This window comes from Argopecten irradians, chromosome 2 (genome assembly GCF_041381155.1).
Source record: "Argopecten irradians isolate NY chromosome 2, Ai_NY, whole genome shotgun sequence".
Lineage (NCBI taxonomy): Eukaryota > Metazoa > Mollusca > Bivalvia > Pectinida > Pectinidae > Argopecten > Argopecten irradians.
Genome location: NC_091135.1, coordinates 31,757,172 through 31,779,162, shown reverse-complemented (window position 1 = coordinate 31,779,162; position 21,991 = coordinate 31,757,172). Strand labels below are relative to the sequence as shown.

The 21,991-nt window shown below is 35.8% G+C and overlaps 2 protein-coding genes across 4 annotated transcripts in view; one reads left to right on the top strand and one right to left on the bottom strand.

Annotated features, from left to right (window-relative positions):
- The window catches only part of LOC138315153 (endonuclease/exonuclease/phosphatase family domain-containing protein 1-like), a 41,342-nt gene extending 21,317 nt beyond the window's left edge, over positions 1–20,025 (bottom strand). Inside the window, exons 1-2 of one of the 3 annotated variants that reach the window (XM_069255945.1) lie at positions 19,961–20,025; positions 7,831–9,295 (exon numbers count right to left, since the gene is read on the bottom strand). In XM_069255945.1, the coding sequence (XP_069112046.1) occupies positions 7,831–8,807 (977 nt within the window). In that variant the 5' untranslated portion in view covers positions 8,808–9,295; positions 19,961–20,025. Of the gene's footprint in view, positions 1–7,830; positions 9,296–9,756; positions 9,878–17,493; positions 17,618–19,960 lie in introns of those variants that run through there. The other 2 variants (XM_069255947.1, XM_069255946.1) reach the window with 2 other exon arrangements.
- On the top strand, positions 16,107–16,451 carry LOC138316599 (zinc finger protein 358-like). Its single transcript, XM_069258276.1, has one exon. It carries the CDS (start codon positions 16,107–16,109, stop codon positions 16,449–16,451), a length of 345 nt encoding a protein of 114 aa, XP_069114377.1.
- Positions 20,026–21,991: the final 1,966 nt, after the last annotated feature.

The window sequence follows — 21,991 nt, the reverse complement described above, 5'->3', positions numbered from 1 at the left end:
TGCTTGGAGAAACACCACCGACCACTGGCGCCCAGCTGCTGCAATACATATATATATCTGGGAACTGCCCAAAATAGGATTCAAACTAACGACCCAAAGGTGGAAGGAATATGGTAATATGTTGGGATATCTTAAAATTAATTAAGTTTAAATAGTTATAGTCCTATAAATTTGAGATTTAAATCTCCATAACTTTCTTTCATTCATTGAAATCATAGAAAAGCCTTTTGTTATATACACAATATGTTGGTATGTTACAAAACAATAACATCATTAGAAAGAATTATTGCCACCAAAAAATACTGCCAACCTCCCATATGTACTGCCAAATGAACCCTCAGAACACATCTCTCAATAAGTCTTCAATGCATACCGCCATATGCTTTGTTGAACAACTGAAATTCCCTAAATGCTATCAATATTTTATTCCCAAATCAGCTTAATTAGATATTAAGCTAATAGAATAATAAAGACATGTAATCTGCACAGTTGTTTTCTTTAAATCAAATTCATCAATATCGCCACCCTTGTGTTGCTATAATAGCCTTGCATGGACAAAAGATGGCAGTACACAGAGATTGGACTGCATGTACTTACTAAAATCTACTGGGTCATAAACTTGATTAGCAAATCAACTTTGATAATAAGGTCCTTGTACGATAAGTTCACCATCTGTACATCTTGATTACCAAAACAACTTGATAACTACTACCCCAGTTTTTGTTCACCATGCAACACTGATTATCAGACTGCTGACCAGAATCCATCATTAAAAGACACACTGTCATCATATATTGTATGTGGTAGTCGAGAATTCCCTGAACAACACAATCAGAGTCAATACCTACAGAAGAGATTCTTAATTGCTTATAATTAATTTTTCTTTGTTTTCATACCAAATCTGGCTTTCTGATTGGCCAATATTTTTTTTGCATACCACTATGAAAAAAAATCCGAAAATGGCGCGAAACCCTGACGTTATCGTGATGTCACAATAGAGACATTGACGTTGCGAATTGATTAGGAAAAAGAATCTCTTGAAAAACCACTGTAATGTTACATTTAAACATACTTCATTTTATCAAATAGAGTATAAAATTAATTATAAGTATTGATGTCACTATGTTTAAATTTTATCGGGTTATGTAAAAAAAATGTTTGCAAACTTTTGTGAGAATCCGCTATGCAGATTCACACAGTTTGCAAAAAAAAATTTTTCATACCCTGATAAAATTAAAAAATAGTGGCATCAATGTAAGTTAATATAGGAGATGTACTTTTAGAAAATGCAGTACCATATATTTAGAAACAGTCTGACACATACAGGAATTATACAGTCATACACCAGTAACTTATAGTATGATAATATACAAGCAGATGCTACAGTGGCTGATTCATCTATAGCTTTTCTAATTAAATCATTCAAGGACACGTCATTAACTGCTGCAGGTCAAAGGTCACTTCATTAATGATTCAAGTGTTTGTGTACTAAACAATTTCCTTTCCGTGTAAACAAGTATATACAGCATCCCAGGCTTTCCACTAGGCCTATACTATAGCCAATATTTTAAACTTCAATAACTTACATGAGTATTACTGTACATACATATAAAATATTATACAAAGTTACAAATCAAAACACACTTTCCAAACAATCAAACTAACACGGCCATATTTATGTGTAGAGTGCACATCTGTGAACTCTTATAAGGACCACATATATATATTCATGATCATGTTCAGCTGCTCTAGAGAATAGCCATGATCTTCTACATGTGTGAAGGATAGGCATTTTCACCTATATGTACTCTAACGGCCTTAACACAGGTATGGTGTACTCTCTTTCCCCCTATACCTGGTATAAAATATGATATAGTACCTTAAGAAGACAGGGCACTTGGACACCACTATCAACATCGACATAAACAATACACACGGCCATTGGCAAATCAATAGCCAGGATTTATAGGTGGGGAACGTTTTATTGGGCGATCTATGTTCACATCTATTATTGGGCGATCTATGTTCACATCTATCTATACCATTGATTTATCCTAATCTTCAAGTATTGGAGTAAGAGTTGTCCAGATAAATAGCTGACCAGTGATAGCAGGTAGAAACTGACCATTCATCTGACCAAACTTGGTCAATGTTGATAGCTATATACAAAAGTAGTCATATGGTCAGCTTTATAAATCCTAATATAATTACCTGGTAGATGTGATTGTTTCAGTGTTCACTATGGGACAACTTTAATTCTTATATCTATTAATTCAATATTGATTCCAAAAAAATTCAATGACCTTCTTTAATATGTAGTCATATATACTATCCAAATAATTTAAGTCCTACAAAAGCATGGGAGTTCAAAGCTGATACATCATTTATGAAGAATATTTATAACTTCACCCTTGTTTTTATACCCTGAATGTGTGACAAAGTTAATAACAACAATTACTATCTGATAATCAAGATTTTCTTTCATTTGATACTTTAAAGATATATTTATATTTTACTGAACATTTGTAGTATCTGAATTTGGAGTGTTTATATACAGGTACTGGGTCAATCGGTAAAATATTTCCTGGTCACGATACAGCATTTACATTACAAAATGATAACTTATCATTATTTTTTTAGATTGAAATATTTTATTATCCAGATAAGTGCCCTCTGAGAAACCATTTCAATTGATTGTCAACATATCCTGCTATCATTAACAAGAGATCCCAGAGGGATCTTGGCGCCCACCAAAGAATGATCTATGTCTGACAATGGAAAGAGGGATCTTTTCCCTGCTTTTCAAACTTTTTCAAACACACGACATATAAAATTTGAGACAGATCGCTATAGTACTTTCTAAGAAATAGTGGTAACAAACTTTAACTATCAAAATCCAAGATGGCGGCCGGTTGGCCATCTTGTTTACCGTTCAGTCCCGAAAGGCATTATGCATCAGTCCTAAAAGGTACTATACACAACTAGGATACAAGGGGAACCTACATATAAAATTTGAGAAAGATCCCTTCAGTACTTTCTGAGAAATAGCGGTAACAAACTTTAACAATCAAAATCTAATATGGCCGTCAGTCGGCCATCTTGTTGACAGATCGGTCCCAAAATGCAATATGCACAACTTAGGTCCTTGGGGAACCTTCATATGAAATTTGTGAACGATATCTTCAAAACTTTTTGAGAAATAGCGGGGTAACAAACTTTAACTATCAAAATCCAAGATGGCCGCCTGTCGGCCATCTTGTTGACCGATCAGTCCAAAAATGCAATATGCACAACTAGGGCCCTAGGGGGCCCTATATATGAAATTTGAGAAAGATCCTATCAGTACTTTTTGAGTAATAGCAGTAACAACCTTTAACTATCAAAATCCAAGATGGCCACCTGTTGGCCATTTTGTTCACAGATCGGTCCCAAAATGCAATATGCAAAACTAGGGTCCTAGGGGAACCTGTATATGAAATTTGAGAAAGATCCCTTCAGCACTTTCTGAGAAATAGCGGTAACAAACTTTAACTATCAAAATCCAAGATGGCCACCTGTCGGCCATTTTGTTGACTGATCGGTCCCAAAATGCAATATGCACAACTAGAGCCCTAGGGGAACCTATATATGAAATTTGAGAAAGATCCCTTCAGTACTTTTTGAGAAATAGCGGTAACAAACTTTAACTATCAAAATCCAAGATGGCCACCTGTCGGCCATCTTGTTGACAGATCGGTCCCAAAATGCAATATGCACAACTTAGGTCCTAGGGGAACCTACATATGAAATTTGAGAAAGATCCCTTCAGTGCTTTCTGAGAAATAGCGGTAACAAAAATTGCTAACGGGCGGACGGACGGACGGACGGATGGACGGACGGAAGGACGGAAGGACGGACGGACGACGGACCACGGACGAAAGGCGATTTGAATAGCCCACCATCTGATGATGGTGGGCTAAAAATGGTAACTTTCTTGAGGATTCATTTAAAATTACATGAGTTATGCATTTATATTTGAAAGGAGTATGCTTTTAGCATATAATATATATATATATAATGTATTCAGCAGGATTTTAAAAAACAAATGATATCGACAGAATACAAAGTAACACATTTCACAGTATATGTATATAATGACCAAATGAATAGACACAATTGTCTAGTTATCTGTCAATATTTCTGTTGAATATCTTCTTTCAACAACTGATACAGATATTTATATAACATGACTAATCATAAGTCCAAGAGAAGCATTTTCCAGCAACAAGCTGACATACCCAGGCCCAATCTTTATTGCAGATCAGATTTCATATCTACTATATACATAAGTTATAAATAGCTAGTGAAAGATCAGTAATGTGAGAGGAGATAAATGAACTTTGTACCTCTAATACCACAATCATGTATCACACATATATACACTAAGGGTTGTATCACAGAACTCTGAGGCTGGAAGTCAGAACTTTACAGATAACATACTCAAATGTATACATGTAGCTAACTAATATAATATATATATACAGTTAAACACCAATGCAAAAATATTTAATCATTAAGGTTCAGGCCATATGTATATACTAAATATCCTAATTCCGTGGATTTGAATAAAATACCAGTAAGAATTCAATGTCTCAATGCCACATTCTAGTGTAACAAGAAAGAACCAAACTAAATATAGTCAGCTTATTACCAGGGCTCGAATCTGGGACCTATGAACATTAGCCAGAGTCTCTTCATAATGAGCTTAGTACATATCTGGTCCCCGATGTTTGATTTCAACATATTTTATTAATAACAATGGGATCAGACAACAGGCAAGCCTATATAAGTCTTCTCCCGATCCTCCTGGTCCCCGATGTTCCACCCAGACCAGTCCCGCCACACTCCTCGATCTAGCTCCTCCACCCTTTCTCAAAATGGGTATTTTGTTGGGCGCCAAGTTTGTTACAGGAGATGAGAAAATGTAGCGACAAGACCAGGACTTGAACCTAGGACCTACAAATACTAGCCGGATGTTCTATTGATTAACCTACCTGGTCACTGAAACTCGACCCGGTCCTGTCCCGCTACACTAGTTACCAAACTATATTAAGCTAATTAAGGTAGAGGTGAGGTATGAATATAGCACCAAGACTGTGCTTTGAACCCAAAACACTTCTGACAGATTCTACCTATCTGGTCATAGCAATATAACTCGTCAAATGATACTCTTATATACCTGTATATTAAATCTATGTTGTAGCATTAAGGCTCCAAGAGGTAGTTTTACATGGAAGGTCAAGGTGATGACAGCTTATAACGGTTTTGTTGTGATGTAGCTGTGCATATTCTTCTATACTGTACATATAAATATGTACATTTCGCCTTGAACTGTACAAGTTGTTTACCTTACACTACTGTAGTAAACCGTATTTGTAAAGTAATTAATTACACCGATGTAAATACCAACAGAGCATAAATGCCTATAGAGATTATGGTATAAATATATACCAACAATGACTGTAAACTATGTGACGGTATTGTTACACTAATAAAATGAACTGATCTGTTTAAGATACCACATTGTGTGTATATTACTGATACCACGCATACAGGCAATCAAGATATATATATATTGGTATTATATAACCCAACCCAATTCCAACCAATACAATTACCTATATAGATAATCATGTCACAGCGATCAGGTCAAGTCAATTGCCCAAAGTGATCAGCCAAGTTGACATGATATATAGTCTGTCATGTAAAGAAATTGTACAAATAGTAGTTGATCTTTCCTGTATAACATTTATCAGTACTCCATTAAATCACGTTTATTCAAAAGTCTTGGTAATCCCACAGACATAGACGCTATAAGATTTTTGGAAATGGAGACTATTGTCCCCAGTGAGTCTATACTACCTAAGAAAAAATTGATGGTCCTGACATAGAGGATATATCTGGATACCTAACTAGTTTTATAGCTTAGGTAATTAACTTGTCTAACTGTTTAAACATGGGTTTAGCTTTGCTGTTAAAGGAAACAAAAGTAAATATCTTTGGTGCTGCAACAATATTCATAAAATTCTTTTTAAAAATCAGTGACCCAGCGGGCCCTCTGCAACATAAAACAGGGAGGCCTTCAAAAATTTACAACTTGGACACAAATCGTGGCCAACACACAGCAAAAGAAAAACAGCCTCTGTATATCCTGACACTGCTTCATCATCTGTTGGGTTATGATTTTCTGTTGTATATCAATACTAGAAGGCTAATTGGCTATCAATAAACAATACTATAGATGTATGTGCATGTCTGGCCAAACATCTTCAGTAGAATCTATTTTTGGTAATTGTAACTAGCTAGACAATCTAATGATGAGTAGATACAAGACTGCAGTCTCACACCTAATTACTTGTAAATTGTCTACCTGGGATTGTAAAGGTACCAGGTATTCCGTACATGAGACCTTCAATTGTAACAGGAAGGATTATTTATATACTACTTATTTAGAAATGCATAGACTCTAGGTTTTGTAAAAAATATAAAATTAAAAAAGATCATATGAGTGATCAATATACTAAATGGGACACAGAGACACAAACAACTTATATAATTATGGTCTTTGGCCGAGAAGGTAACCTAGTGTATCTGATTTTCTAGAGGTTCGTATTTACCAGGTATGTGTTCCTGCTAAGCAGAACATCCATTACAACATTGCCAGTGTATGAATTCTGAAACCAACACCAAGTCCTTCAACTACAGTGCCACCATTCATTTATCTACATGATTTAAATCTCATGACCATGGTTAAACAAGAGGCCCAGAGGGCCTGTATCGCTCACCTGGTTTGTAATGCCAAGTAATGTTCTAAATACAGGTTCATTGTTTCTTTTCTGAAGGAATTAGAATATTTACCTCTAATTCACCTACTGGGCCCTACCCATCCTACCCCCGGGGGGTCAGAGCCAACATTTATAGAAGTTCTGTTCCCCTTCCCCCATGGATGTTTGTGGCCAAATTTGGTCACAATCCATGCAGAACTCTAGGACAAGTAGCGATTTATAGGATTTACCTCTATTTCCCCTATTGGGCTCCACCCCTCTTGCCCCCGGGGGGTCAGAGCCAACATTTATAGAAGTTCTGTTCCCCTTCCCCCAAGGATGTTTGTGGCCAAATTTGGTCACAATTCCATGCAGAACTCTAGGACAAGTAGCGATTTATAGGATTTACCTCTACTTCCCCTATTGGGTCCCGCCCCTCCTGCCCCCAGGGGGTCACAGCCAAACTTTATACAAGTTCTGTTCCCCTTCCCCCAAGGATGTTTGTGGCCAAATTTGGTTACAATCCATGCAGAACTCTAGGACAAGTAGCGATTTATAGGATTTACCTCTATTTCCCCTATTGGGCCCCGCCCCTCCTGCCCCCGGGTGGTCAGAGCCAAACTTTATACAAGTTCTGTTCCCCTTCCCCCAAGGATGTTTGTGGCCAAATTTGGTTACAATCCATGCAGAACTCTATGACTAGTAGCGATTTAAAGGAAATGTTGACGGACGGACGACGGACGCCGCACCATGACATAAGCTCACCGGCCCTTCGGGCCAGGTGAGCTAAAAATGTCTCTTTGTGATTAATCCACGGCTAAAATAGAATTGTTGAATCTCGTTATAACAACGTAAACTTGAAGCTCAATGTTAATTCTACAGATTCATTGGCAAATCAATTAATTTGGAAATCTCTAAAAATATTTCAGGACCAAATCAAACATTTAGAGATCTTAAATGTTATTTTTCTAAGCTTTTGGTGATTGGCAAGTCTGTTGTACTAGTACCTAATAACGATATTACTTACCCATTTTCTAAAATCGTCAGACAAACAACTTCCTTTACACCAATATTATCTGCCTTTTCTGATGAGAATCGCTCAATATTCCATGACGCTAATCGTACAGCATGCCGCTTTTTTCTCTTGAATGTAAATGGTGTTACGTTTGGCCTTTTAGAATTTTTCACAATTGGCTTAATAATATCAAGAATATTTTCTACTGAAGCGGTTAGTAAACGAGGTTGATTGTTGTCCAACCCCGTCCCCCTCATTTCTGGTGGAGAAACTCGGTTTGCTATGTCTCCATTTAATTCCGATCTAGGTTCCGAACTCTCCTCTGAAGGAGGAGAATTATTATCCACTGTAATTGAATACTTTATTGCACTTAAAATTGTTGGGCCAATGCCCTTGACCTTGACAAGGTCATCTACTGTGGAGAAGGCACCTTTTTTGTCGCGGTAGGCCACAATATTCTCCGCTAGCGACTGTCCAATACCTTTTATTTTCATTATCTGAAAAACATTTGAGGTATTGATATTTATTATGGTTGGAATACTTGCGGAACGTTTCGGTTGTTCTCTGTTTAGATGTGCCACAGACAAATCCTGCTTACTGCTGTTTAAGGAACTGCCTCGCGAGGAACTAGTACCACTCGTGGACTTCTTTGACACACATATCTCATTTCTGATGACGTTTAGTTTTGTAGCACCTACGCCAGATACAAGAGCTAAATCTTCCACTTTTTTAAATCCTCCGATCTGTCTGCGATATTCAATAATACTCTGTGATGTTGCCCTACTAATTCCAGGCAAGGTCATTAACTCTTCCTCTGTTGCAAAATTTATATTGATTAGAGTTTGAAGTGGATCTTCTTCTACCAAACTCAAGTTGAAGGTTGCACTTAGGTTCCGCCGGTGCCCTTTGCCCTTGGGGGTCTTGGTACGATTTTCCCCACAGTCACTACCTGTGTAGCGGGGGATGCAGCAGCTGTTAACTGCACCCATATTGTACTTGTATACTAACACGTATGTAATTAGAATCAGGACTAGTTTACCATTGTCACTGGTGGGACATGGGTCCACAGCAGTAGCAGAATCTAATGAGTTTTGGGTGCCACAAAAGGCCAGTCAAGGGATGTCTTGACATAGAAAATTCCCATAAAGCGTGTCTAATATGTCTGTTCCCACTAGTGTAGTACCTGTTAATGACCGCATGTCTATCACTCTTTCACTGTTTTTCTATTACACACCCTTCTCTAAGAGCCACCATTTTTGCCTATTCACCATATTGTTAAATTTATTTGTTGTTCGGCACTTGTTATTCCATCTGATCCATCCAGTGCTCCAAAGTATTTAAAATCTGTGTGTACTACAGCTTTCACGGCAGATTACACCACTCTACAACAAATCAATGGTAATAAGGTCACAGACGACAGTGTCCCCTCAGGTCATCGATCTGTCTGTCCTCCTAAGGCCAGCGTACCTCGACATACCTGTGAAATGATACAAAATAAGGATGAGTTAACGAGGCTATCAAAAGACCATAATCTATAACATCAATTATCACAATTACAAAGCTTATCCCTAATATCCCATCTGTGAATAAAATAAATAACCAATACACATCAACAAAATAAACCTGTACCTATAAACAAACATGACCCAGAAGGAACAAATCGTGTGTTCCACACAACATGGTGTATACTCAGCGTAGATAAATTTTATCTGTTATATTTGATGCATCAGCAGTAGTTTTTTCACATCACCGACCTATACCTGAGATTCTCAGACATCTTACCTGCCCATAACCTGTAATCAGTTACCGTTCAGCTAATTTACAGGTAAGTGTATGTACCCACGATAAGTGACCCAACAGGCGCCCCCACATGTACAGGTGGTCCATTATACGGAACACTTACTGTAACCATGACACTTGTGTGTAACCTATAGTTACCTGTTCGTGGCCTTGAGTCTCTACAGACATACAATTATCTTCAGATAAGTTCACATCATTTTAAAGATCCTGAACTGTTGATAGGAGTAGCGGAGTTATACCCTATACCTATACAATATATATATATATATTATAGAGTGACTCAACAACAGAGGAAAGTGGTTATACTGAGAGCAGGCACTTCAGCTTGTTTATCCTTTACACTTATTAAGTACTGAATATAGCCAAAACATGTCTATCATCTCCAGTGTAGCATGCTCCCTTGTAACCACAAGACCTCATTGTAACATTTGTTTCTGATCAACATAATTAAATATCATGATGATCACTCAACTTTCTCTGCAATATTTATAACACTTTTAACATTTCTAGAATTTTTCTGTTTTTTTTTATACATATATAAGCGTTCTTTCAAATATTAATTATCATAAACAGTATTTTAAAGACACATTTTATATTATCTTAATCATTATAGTAAGTTAATTTCTGTTCAGTCATTTAAATGTGGTGGTAATTTTGACTACTAGTCTATATATATATATAGCAATCAGCTGATGATTTCATCACAAACTTCTACATACAGGTAATTATATAATACGTCTTAGTAACCCTGTCATTTTCAGCTGAACATTTTTGCTTACAAGTCCAATATACTAAGCTGCCTTTTGTTGTAACATTGTGTGCTTCTTTCCTTAAAAAGTTCACTAAATACATTAATTCTACAGGCAATTAATTCATTTGCTCTTATACAAATTTGAACTTGATAAGTAATACTGGTAAATTGATTTAGATAAAACATCAGGATAAATTATGAAGGGCCTATCATGCATGCAAGTGTTGTGGGTGTGAAGTGTGCATGTTTGGAGACTGCAATGTTGTGTTGTGGGTGTGAAGTGTGTACATGTTTTGGGAGACTGCAGTATGTGTTGTGTTGAGGGTGTGAAGTGTGTCATGTTTTGGGAGACTGCAGTATGTTTGTGTTGTGGGTGTGAAGTGTGTACATGTTTTGGGAGACTGCAGTGTGTTTGTGTTGTGGGTGGGAGAAGTGTGTACATGTTTTGGGAGACTGCAGTATGTTTGTGTTGTGGGTGTGAAGTGTGTGTATGTTTTGGGAGACTGCAGTATGTTTGTGTTGTGGTTGTGAAGTGTGTGTATGTTTTGGGAGACTGCAGTATGTTTGTGTGTGTAGGTGTGTGTGAAGTGTGTGATGTTTTGGGAGACTGCAGTATGTTTGTGTTGTGGGTGTGAATGTGTGTATGTTTTGGGAGACTGCAGTATGTTTGTGTTGTGGGTGTGAAGTGTGTGTATGTTTTGGGAGACTGCAGTATGTTTGTGTTGTGTGGTGTGAAGTGTGTGTATGTTTTGGGAGACTGCAGTATGTTTGTGTTGTGGGTGTGAAGTGTGTGTATGTTTTGGGAGACTGCAGTATGTTTGTGTTGTGGGTGTGAAGTGTGTGTATGTTTTGGGAGACTGCAGTATGTTTGTGTTGTGGGTGTGAAGTGTGTGCATGTTTTGGGAGACTGCAGTATGTTTGTGTTGTGGGTGTGAAGTGTGTGTATGTTTTGGGAGACTGCAGTATGTTTGTGTTGTGGGTGTGAAGTGTGTGTATGTTTTGGGAGACTGCAGTATGTTTGTGTTGTGGGTGTGAAGTGTGTGCATGTTTTGGGAGACTGCAGTATGTTTGTGTTGTGGGTGTGAAGTGTGTGTATGTTTTGGGAGACTGCAGTTGTTTGTGTTGTGGGTGTGAAGTGTGTGTATGTTTTGTGCAGTATGTTTGTGTGTGTGTGAAGTGTGTGTATGTTTTGGGAGACTGCAGTATGTTTGTGTTGTGGGTGTGAAGTGTGTGATGTTTTGGGAGACTGCAGTATGTTTGTGTTGTGGGTGTGAAGTGTGTGTATGTTTTGGGAGACTGCAGTGTGTGTTGTGTGTGTGTGTGTGTATGTTTTGGGAGACTGCAGTATGTTTGTGTTGTGGGTGTGAAGTGTGTGTATGTTTTGGGAGACTGCAGTATGTTTGTGTTGTGGGTGTGAAGTGTGTACATGTTTTGGGAGACTGCAGTATGTGTTTGTGTGTGTGGGTGTGAATGTGTGCAGTATGTTTGTGTTGTGGTGTGAAGTGTGTGTATGTTTTGGGAGACTGCAGTATGTTTGTGTTGTGGTGTGAAGTGTGTGTATGTTTTGGGAGACTGCAGATGTTTTGTGTGGGTGTGAAGTGTGTGTATGTTTTGGGAGACTGCAGTATGTTTGTGTTGTGGGTGTGAAGTGTGTGTATGTTTTGGGAGACTGCAGTATGTTTGTGTTGTGGGTGTGAAGTGTGTGTATGTTTTGGGAGACTGCAGTATGTTTGTGTTGTGGGTGTGAAGTGTGTGTATGTTTTGGGAGACTGCAGTGTGTTTGTGTTGTGGGTGTGAAGTGTGTGTATGTTTTGGGAGACTGCAGTATGTTTGTGTTGTGGGTGTGAAGTGTGTGTATGTTTTGGGAGACTGCAGTATGTTTGTGTTGTGGAGTGTGAAGTGTGTGTATGTTTTGGGGAGACTGCAGTATGTTTGTGTTGTGTGTGAAGTGTGTGATGTTTGGAGACTGTTGTTTGTGTTGTGGGTGTGAAGTGTGTGTTGTTTTGGGAGACTGCAGTATGTTTGTGTTGTGGTGTGAAGTGTGTGTATGTTTTGGGAGACTGCAGTATGTTTGTGTTGTGGGTGTGAAGTGTGTGTATGTTTTGGGAGACTGCAGTATGTTTGTGTTGTGGGTGTGAAGTGTGTGTATGTTTTGGGAGACTGCAGTATGTTTGTGTTGTGGGTGTGAAGTGTGTGTATGTTTTGGGAGACTGCAGTATGTTTGTGTTGTGGGTGTGAAGTGTGTGTGTTGTTTTGGGAGACTGCAGTGTGTTTTGTGTTGTGGGTGAGGTGAACGCATGTGTGTTGTTGTGAGTGTTTGGAGACTGCAGTATGTTTGTGTTGTGGGTGTGAAGTGTGTACATGTTTTGGGAGACTGCAGTATGTTTGTGTTGTGGGTGTGAAGTGTGTGTATGTTTTGGGAGACTGCAGTATGTTTGTGTTGTGGGTGTGAAGTGTGTGTATGTTTTGGGAGACTGCAGTATGTTTGTGTTGTGGGTGTGAAGTGTGTGTATGTTTTGGGAGACTGCAGTATGTTTGTGTTGTGGGTGTGAAGTGTGTGTATGTTTTGGGAGACTGCAGTATGTTTGTGTTGTGGGTGTGAAGTGTGTGATGTTTTGGGAGACTGCAGTGTGTTTGTGTTGTGGGTGTGAAGTGTGTGTATGTTTTGGGAGACTGCAGTTGTTTGTGTTGTGGGTGTGAAGTGTGTGTATGTTTTGGGAGACTGCAGTATGTTTGTGTTATGGCTCTTTGTAATAGTGGATTGTAACTCTTGCCTTTTTATAGTGCTATCATTAGCATGCTGGCCCAACACCAAAACTTTTAAGGGGGAGGGGGGAAATTGGGTAGTCTATACTTTGAAATCTAGATGTACTTGTATGTTAATAGAGGAGATTGATCGAGGGTTGTAAAGTTGTCGATCATACTTGCTCAGTTACCATGAATAAGTATGTAATGCAATATAAACAGGTGTTGCCTTTGTTACTCCTGATGTCTACCATATAATGTTACAAATTGATGTATTATTGGTTATTCACAGATGATGTGTCTATAACTATATGTATAGTTGTATACCAAGCTGCAGACAGATATTAAAGAAAATAGTCTACTGTTACACCACTTCTATCATCCACTTATAAGACCACAACAAACCAACATATTGCAAACACTGTTTAATCTCAAACACTGTGTAATATCTTTTAAAAACTAACTTTGAAGTAGCATAGATAAACTTCTAAACAGCACAGGGAAATTGGAATGCTGGATTATCTCCCCTTAATTATTTCCCTTCCATAATCTGAGCCATAGGGAAGTATATTATACCCTAGAAACTAGCCTGTAGTTTAGATTATGTGTTATTGTCAATAATTCATATGTCAAAAGAGGTCTTTTTGATTCTAATACATATATACAAAGATATTTTAGCAATAGAAATTTGAGGGAAAATCTGAGATATTATACAAAGTGAATTAAGGGTTTAACTCCATTCAATTCACTTAACATCATTATCTACTTTTGCGTTAATAGTTATCTGGTAATCCTGAACTCAAACTCATTATCATTTACATTATATATTAATCTATTAAAATCATATCTGAATAGACATTCATTTATACATGTATACCTGACACAAAAAATGTTCTCAAGAATAACATAGGTCTGAATATGTAAACTCTCAAAATAGTTCTTTTTGTGAAATTGAACCAAGTAGACAATAGCAATCCACTGGCCATGAGTCAATAAATACTATGTCTGAAGTCTGTAACAGTGGGAGATATTCCCTGGCTTCAAATATGTTCACATTTTTTATCATATACCAATGGACAAACTGTAATCTCAGAAATATCAATGATCCTTCTTGTTTTCTCTATGAGGTCAATAAGGGTATTTATCAACCACAAGAATTTTAACATTGACTTAAGTTGAGGTTAATATGGAGATCTGAGGGTTAAGACTTTTGATCTTACAATAAAAGTCTGCTACTTTAATTAATCATACTTTGTAGGAGGGAGTAACACTCTAGATAATCTAGCTCAGGACAAACAAACCAACTGTTTCAGAGACAAACCACCAAGTAAATTAGGGAGACTATTCTTGTTATGTTTGGTAGTATGTATGTAGGTGATATATATATATAGTTATTTAATATATCATTTACAAAATAACATACTTGAGGTTTGGACTCCTCATGATCAGTTGATATTCTCACAAGCCAAGTACCACTTTTCAAAGTCCATGATAACCAGGACCTACATTGTACACAACATCCATGATCTTAATTCAGACCTTAATGAGGAACAGACCAAGCTGTATGGTATATACATGTAATAGAAGATTTCTCACTGGACAAGGAAAATGTTTTCAAGTTGATGGCTTAAAATCTTTACCAAAATGTAAAGAAGCTCTTAACATTTGTAGATTTCCTGTATATATGTTCATGATGATTAGATAAGCATAGCTGTTATATTTAGATGTAACAACTGCTTAAATCAAGATAACTTCAACAAAGTAACATGAAAGGAGGAAAATGAAAATGAAACTAGAAAACTTTAGTTAATACAGTATGAGTTGGTTGTATATATAATACATGTACATGCATGCATATATATATAACTACATGTATGGGTTCCTGATAGTATATATATAGAGTGTCTTTTATAATATACTATTATCAGGAATATAACTCCATTCCAAAAAATAGTTATTTAAGATGACAGTTTTAGGCGTTTAGTACAAAATCTAAATACTTACTGTAATCATTAATTTTTCAAAAAATTGAAATGATATTTAAAGATAGGTATGAGTGCAAGTATGTATAATTTTAAATACATTCAGAAAATGTGGCGCATGTTTTGTTAACAGATTAAATGAAAAATAGAAAGTTCAATTGAGATTAACACTTTGTTTGTAATTTGTTATTTATTATATGTTTTTATACCTAAATGCTTATATTGCCTATACATGTTACTGTATGCATGCATGTATACACCGTACATATTGCTGTATAAGTCTATCCTAATCATCCAATATTACACATATAGAGAATAAGTAGTTGTTGGTACTTACAATATATTAACTCAAGTGTAATATACTTTAGCTATAGAAGTGCAATACATACTTCAGTTATATACCAGTTCAAGAACCAATCAAGATATAATACTAAAAACTTAAATCTGCAAACTTTCAAAATGTATTACACATTGATTTGCTATACTTTCCAATTTGAATACTTTACAAAAGCCGAGATTCGTCATTCTTTTACCTTAAGATTTAATATAGTACATTTCCATAGGTGAAATAACCACCTGAAGCAGACATTTAACTTCCATATCTAAACAATCACTTAGACATTTCTATTACTGCTATATGTTACACCCTCACTCATATATCTGCAGTGTGACTGATGATGACTAAGTGTGTGTGTAATCAACATAAGGTAGTTTGTACTACACCCACGGTACATGTACATGTAACAAGTTGTTGGAAACAGGTACAACCCGACTTTGAAATGATACATCACAACCCTGTAAGGCTGAAATGACACAATCCAACCTTGAAATGACACAACCATCCCTACAGGTATAACTCCACTAAGAAATGATACAACCCAATCCTGAAATGATACAATCTAACCTGGAAACGATACAACCTGACCCTGAAATGATACAACCACCCCTACAGGTATAACTCTAAACTGTATGATACAACCCAACCTTGAAATGATACAACCAACCCTGAAATGTTACAACCCAACCCTGAAATGATACAACCCAACCCTGAAATGATACAACCCAACCCTGAAATGATACAACCCAACCCTGAAATGATACAACCCAACCCTGAAATGATACAACCCAATCCTGAAATAATACAACCCAATCTTGAAATGATACAACCCAACCCTGAAATGTTACAACCCAACCCTGAAATGTTACAACCCAACCCTGAAATGTTACAACCCAACCCTGAAATGATACAATCCAACCCTGAAATGATACAACCCAATCCTGAAATGATACAACCCAATCTTGAAATGATACAACCCAAACCTGAAATGATACAACCCAATCCTGAAATGATATAACCTAACCTGGAAACGATACAACCTGACCCTGAAATGATGCAACCACCCATACAGGTATAACTCTACCCTGAAATGATTCAACTTGACCCTGAAATGATACAATCAAACCTTGAAATGATACAACCCAACCCTGAAATGAAACAACCCAACCCTGAAATGATACAATCCGACCTTGAAATGATACAACCCAACCCTGAAATGATATAACTCAATCCTGAAATGATACAACCCAACCCTGAAATGATACAATCCGACTCTAAAATGATTCAACCACCTATACAGGTATAACTCTACCCTGAAATGATACAACCCAACCCTGAAATGATACAACCCAACCCTGAAATGATAAAACCCGACCCTGAAATGATACAATCCTACCCTGAAATGATACAACCACCCCCAAATGATACAATCCTACCCTGAAATGATACAACCACCCCCACAGGTATAACTCCACCATAAAATGATACAACCAACCCCACAGGTAAAACTCCACCATAAAATGATAAAACCAACCCCAATTTGAAGAAAAATCCTTACAAAGTGCTCACTTGTCAGTCGTTATTGTTTTTATTTATATATATAACTCCACCCTGAAATGATACAACCACATACAAGTATATATATCCAGACCAATTAGCTAGTATTTCAGCTTATCCTTGAAAGAAAACCACCACTATAGTGTTATAGTCCAACTCTCTTAGTACACCTATGATTCATGCACAAATTCAATTTTAGACATGTTGCAAATGCTTCTGATCCAGACTAACAGTTTCAACTGCATTCTTCAGATCTTATATCCTATCCTGATTATAAAAATATATCATTTAATAATTTGTTTTTGAAAGTAATACTTAACTATAATTAGACCATTCTAAAATTGTAATAAGATAGGAAATTTTCTAAGTTGTTATTTCAGCTACATCAGTGGATCATATGAGTTGAGTTACTGCCACACCAAAGGTTAGGGGTAATATGACCTCTGTTGTCAAAGTGATAAATAGCTGGGTACTCATGTTCCCTCTCTCCCTAGCCTACTTACTGAGCCTGGCACACGGTCCAGAGGGAGGTCACAGCTGGATAATGTCTAGGTACCATATGACCCCAAATGTCATCTTCATGCATCAACAACTATGCTACTTTATTCTGTTATATATTATGGCAACCTGTTTCAATTTAACAAAATAAAACATTCCATTTGAATTTATTGTGAAATTGTTGAATCAATAAAGTCTGGTAATAAGTCATAACTGAAACATATCTCAGTCATTACCTGTAATTTAATCAATATACCAATTCAGATGTGCTGGGTACTCACAAATGTCATAATACAAAATGTATACACCTAAACTTCCTAGAAAAGAATGAATCTATAAATACATGTTCATTTGGGCAGCTTACATAGCATGACTATATGATGATGGAAACAGGATGGAACAGCTATCAGTTTGTTATGATGGGGTGAGATCACATTCTCCATCAGTGCTAACACACATAAACACAGCTGGACAGTAGCTAGAGGAGAACACTTCTCTGGGAGTGTATTATGGCAGTTACACCAGCGTAAAGCATAAATAAACATTTACTGCCAGTGTCTATTCTATTCAAGATCAAAGTTGGCCAACATTGGAATATATGTGTGTAACATTTGGGGTTATATGTCACTAAATACTAGTACATGCTGTATACAAATATGTAGGTAATTTGTATCCTTATGTATTATTGTTTATCTTATATTATACTTTTCATGTAATAATACAGTAATATTATATAATGTATATATAGATGCTGTAGGCAATTAACAAGCTACATGTTTTTACTAAAATTACAAGTATAAGAATACTTTTAATAAATAATTTTGATCTTTAAAATGTTTTAATTGTCTTTTTTTTATCAAAAAAGGAGAGATATTATTTATCCATAGCTAAAAAACAACTTACTAACTAAGTAGTTCTATTAGGACAATTTTGTTTCAAATTTTCCATTTAGATAGCATGCTAGAAGAAATTCATCTACTGCACAACACAATTGTAAAAAAAAATGCAGCTTGATTTTTCCCCAATTACGAATGTATACCGAATGGTTCAGTATCAAAATATAATAAATCTGACCCCAAATCAAGTGTATGTAAGTATTACTCAGTATGTAGATTTTTTCACATCAAAATTTGATAACTCAAATCCAGCTTGGTCAAAATAATTTTTCTGTCTTAATTGGTATCACTTTTGGAAATGATTTTAAAAGGGTTTATAAATGCATGACTTTATAATTTTAAAATTGATTATATAATTACATTCAACTAATAATTTACTGTATTTATGAATGCAACACTATATTTTATAGATGTATCATGATCAATGATGAAAACCTTTGAACCAATTTGAAACCTAGGTTGATTTCAAGGGAAATGCTTTACATCACAACAAGTTATAAGTAAAATTAGGAAACTGAACACCATTTAGTTGATTTAGCTCAACAGTGGCTTAAATTAGATATCATAGAGTTGTAAACATTCTACATGACGATGGTGTCAAAAATGTGACAATTTACTGAAGGTGATACATAATGATTTTGTAGCGGGATTGGACTGGGTCGATCATCGGTGAGCAGGTACGTAGCTCAGTCGGTAGAGCACTCGGCTAGTGTTCGGAGGGACCTGGGTTCGAATCCCGGTCTAGCTACTACACTTTCTCCTCACCTGTTAGAAAAAATAACCCACGGTGGTCGTGTTTGGAAGGGTCTCGTATGTCTCCGAGGGCAAAGACTTCGAGAAAGGAGGGAGGAGTGTAGCGGGATTGGACTGGGTCAATCATCGTGACCAGGTAGCTCAGTCGGTAGAGCACTTATTAGCTAGTGTTCGGAGGGTCCCGGGTTTGAATCCCAGTCTGGCCGCTACATTTTCTCCTCTCCTGTTACAATTATAAGATAATTGTAATATATAGCATATTTTTAACAGCATTAATTTAAAAATAATGTACTGTAATGCACACATTATTATTTGTATGCATGCCAATGTTTAGGAATAAAATCTTGAGTATATAAATAATGTAAAAAAAAAATAAATCTCGTTCATTTCAATGACATTTTCATAAACATTTACCTTATTTAAGAAGATATATGATCATGATCATTGATGATTTTAAACAATTGTCTATAGGCAGATATAACCATACATCACACAGACTGATTTAAGTATTTCTGTTTGGTTTATTTTGTATATGTAATTTACATCATGATAGGAGTGTTCAACAGATCTATATAAACATAAAATGTCAGTATTCACTAAAACTATTTCTTATTTACAAACTATATTTACAATGTCTCGGCTGGAGATCGTAAACCGGTGCCGTGAAGAAATATATTATTACCACAAAATTACTAGCCAGGCTTTCCTCCACATTTGCCTAGGCCAGTTATAAAAGGTTTAATAGTTTTTGTTTTAATATATTTAGTCAATATAAAACACAACAACATACAATATAAGCTGTAACGTATATCAACACACTTACCTTGTCAAAATCCATCTTTCTTTCTCTTTCGTGGGAGTGAAAGGTCGAAGTTCAACACGCTTGCGCAATCGTCTTCGATCTTGATCACATGAATGTTTTATAGCGGTAATATTTTAGGTAGCAACACAGTAAAAATGTAATCAAAAATTTAGATATCGAAGTCTCCAATGTAATATTGCTCTACAAGCAGATATATGAAATACTAAATATGGTTATATCAAGAAATAATTTTCACAAAATAATACAAAATGTATGTGTGTCATATTACTATTTTCAGACGTTTTAGTAATGTTTTAGTTACTGATCATGTTTAACACGTTATAGTGAAAGATAATCTTATTGAAACAGATTATTTCTTTAGTTAATATGTCAGAATCATGTTTGAAATTTGTAATGAAGGTCGAGATCATTCATTTAGAAAATTTAGTGCTCTTTCATCATTTCATTATTTATAAGACCCAGCCAGCCAGGGACAGCCTGTCTAAAGAATGCCTGATTTGAGTACTGGTTGGTGGTTTTTCTCTAGTTTCCATCCACTAACAAACCTGGCACATCCCTAAATGATCTAGCTGTTAATTGGATGTTAAACTAATCCAACAAAACCATAGCATCCATATGAACAAGTCTACTGAATAAGATCTTCCTCCCATTTTAATGCTATACAAGTACTTATATATATATATATATATTTACTATAAAATGGTTCAAAATAGCTCCTTGTTAAATATTGATTAAACATACGTTAGTTATTCATTTTAACAAAATTGAAAGCCCATAATTCTATAATGATTCAAGTCAAATAACATGTCTTTTGACCTGTTAAGTGTTTGAGAATAACAATATAGTCATTAAACGACATGCAGTTATATATCAATACATGTATCTGCTAAATGTTTGATTCCTGTAACCTTACAGTATATGAAGGTCAGGGTCATTCTTAAAATTTTAAGTAATTCATAAAAAAGAAAAAAAAAAAAATGGTAGCCCTCCATTCCAGGGACTTGGGGCTTAAATCTTAATCACTAGCTTAATTAAATGTAGAAAGGAGCTGTTTAAACATATTTTGTTGACAATGAGTAAGTCTGTTAATTTTTCAATATCTTAACCTTCATTCAAGGTCACACTGATCAAGTGTGATAATTACAAGCCTTCAAATTTATAGGACGCAAGACCACTTCTCCAGACATATCATATGATATTATGTCAACTCTCGTACACACAACAGAAACTTTACAAAAAACTTTTTATCAGTAGTGTTTATTCTGCACCTAATCACTGTATGTATAATAAGACACAATTGTCATCTGATAATGCATTCAATACAGATACATTAGTACATTTACATGAAAACAGATCATTGGTTGACAGAGTAATCACTAATAGAGGTGTTGTGTCAATACAACATCATTCCTAAGATAATTTTCTGTTTGTAATATCTCCTGACGTTTATTAAATCATAATTTGTACACTAGAAATATGTTTGCAGTCTGATTAGCAATGGAAGTAAAACTTACACTTTAGATTCAAAAAAAGAAAAAGAAAAAAAAGAACTATTTATACAAGCAACACATAGCACCATTGTCCACTGTAATATATACAATGAAACTTCGGTATACATCATGTATGTTATTGGTAACATAGTTGATGCTACTTTTTAATTCGATTCAGTATAAATATGAGATATATCATAAACACTGTATATTACAATTGCTATCAACTTCACCATTGAAATAAACTGCTTTGAGTATAATTCCATAGCTTCATGAATAAAGTAAATCTTGTCTTAGTAACTAACTTCTAATAAGGCCACTTTCTTATGGTCACAAGCAATCAATTTTGATGAACTTTATAGGCAGGTTTGACTGTATATATATATATATATATACAACTCAAATGTAAACAAATAAAAAATCACTTGGACCCCATTTTAGCTTGATCCAATGCTCTTTTCACACACACATATCTGCAAATCTTATCATTGTAAAGCATGGATTGTCACCAAATGTTCGAACATATTTCAACAAATTTCTT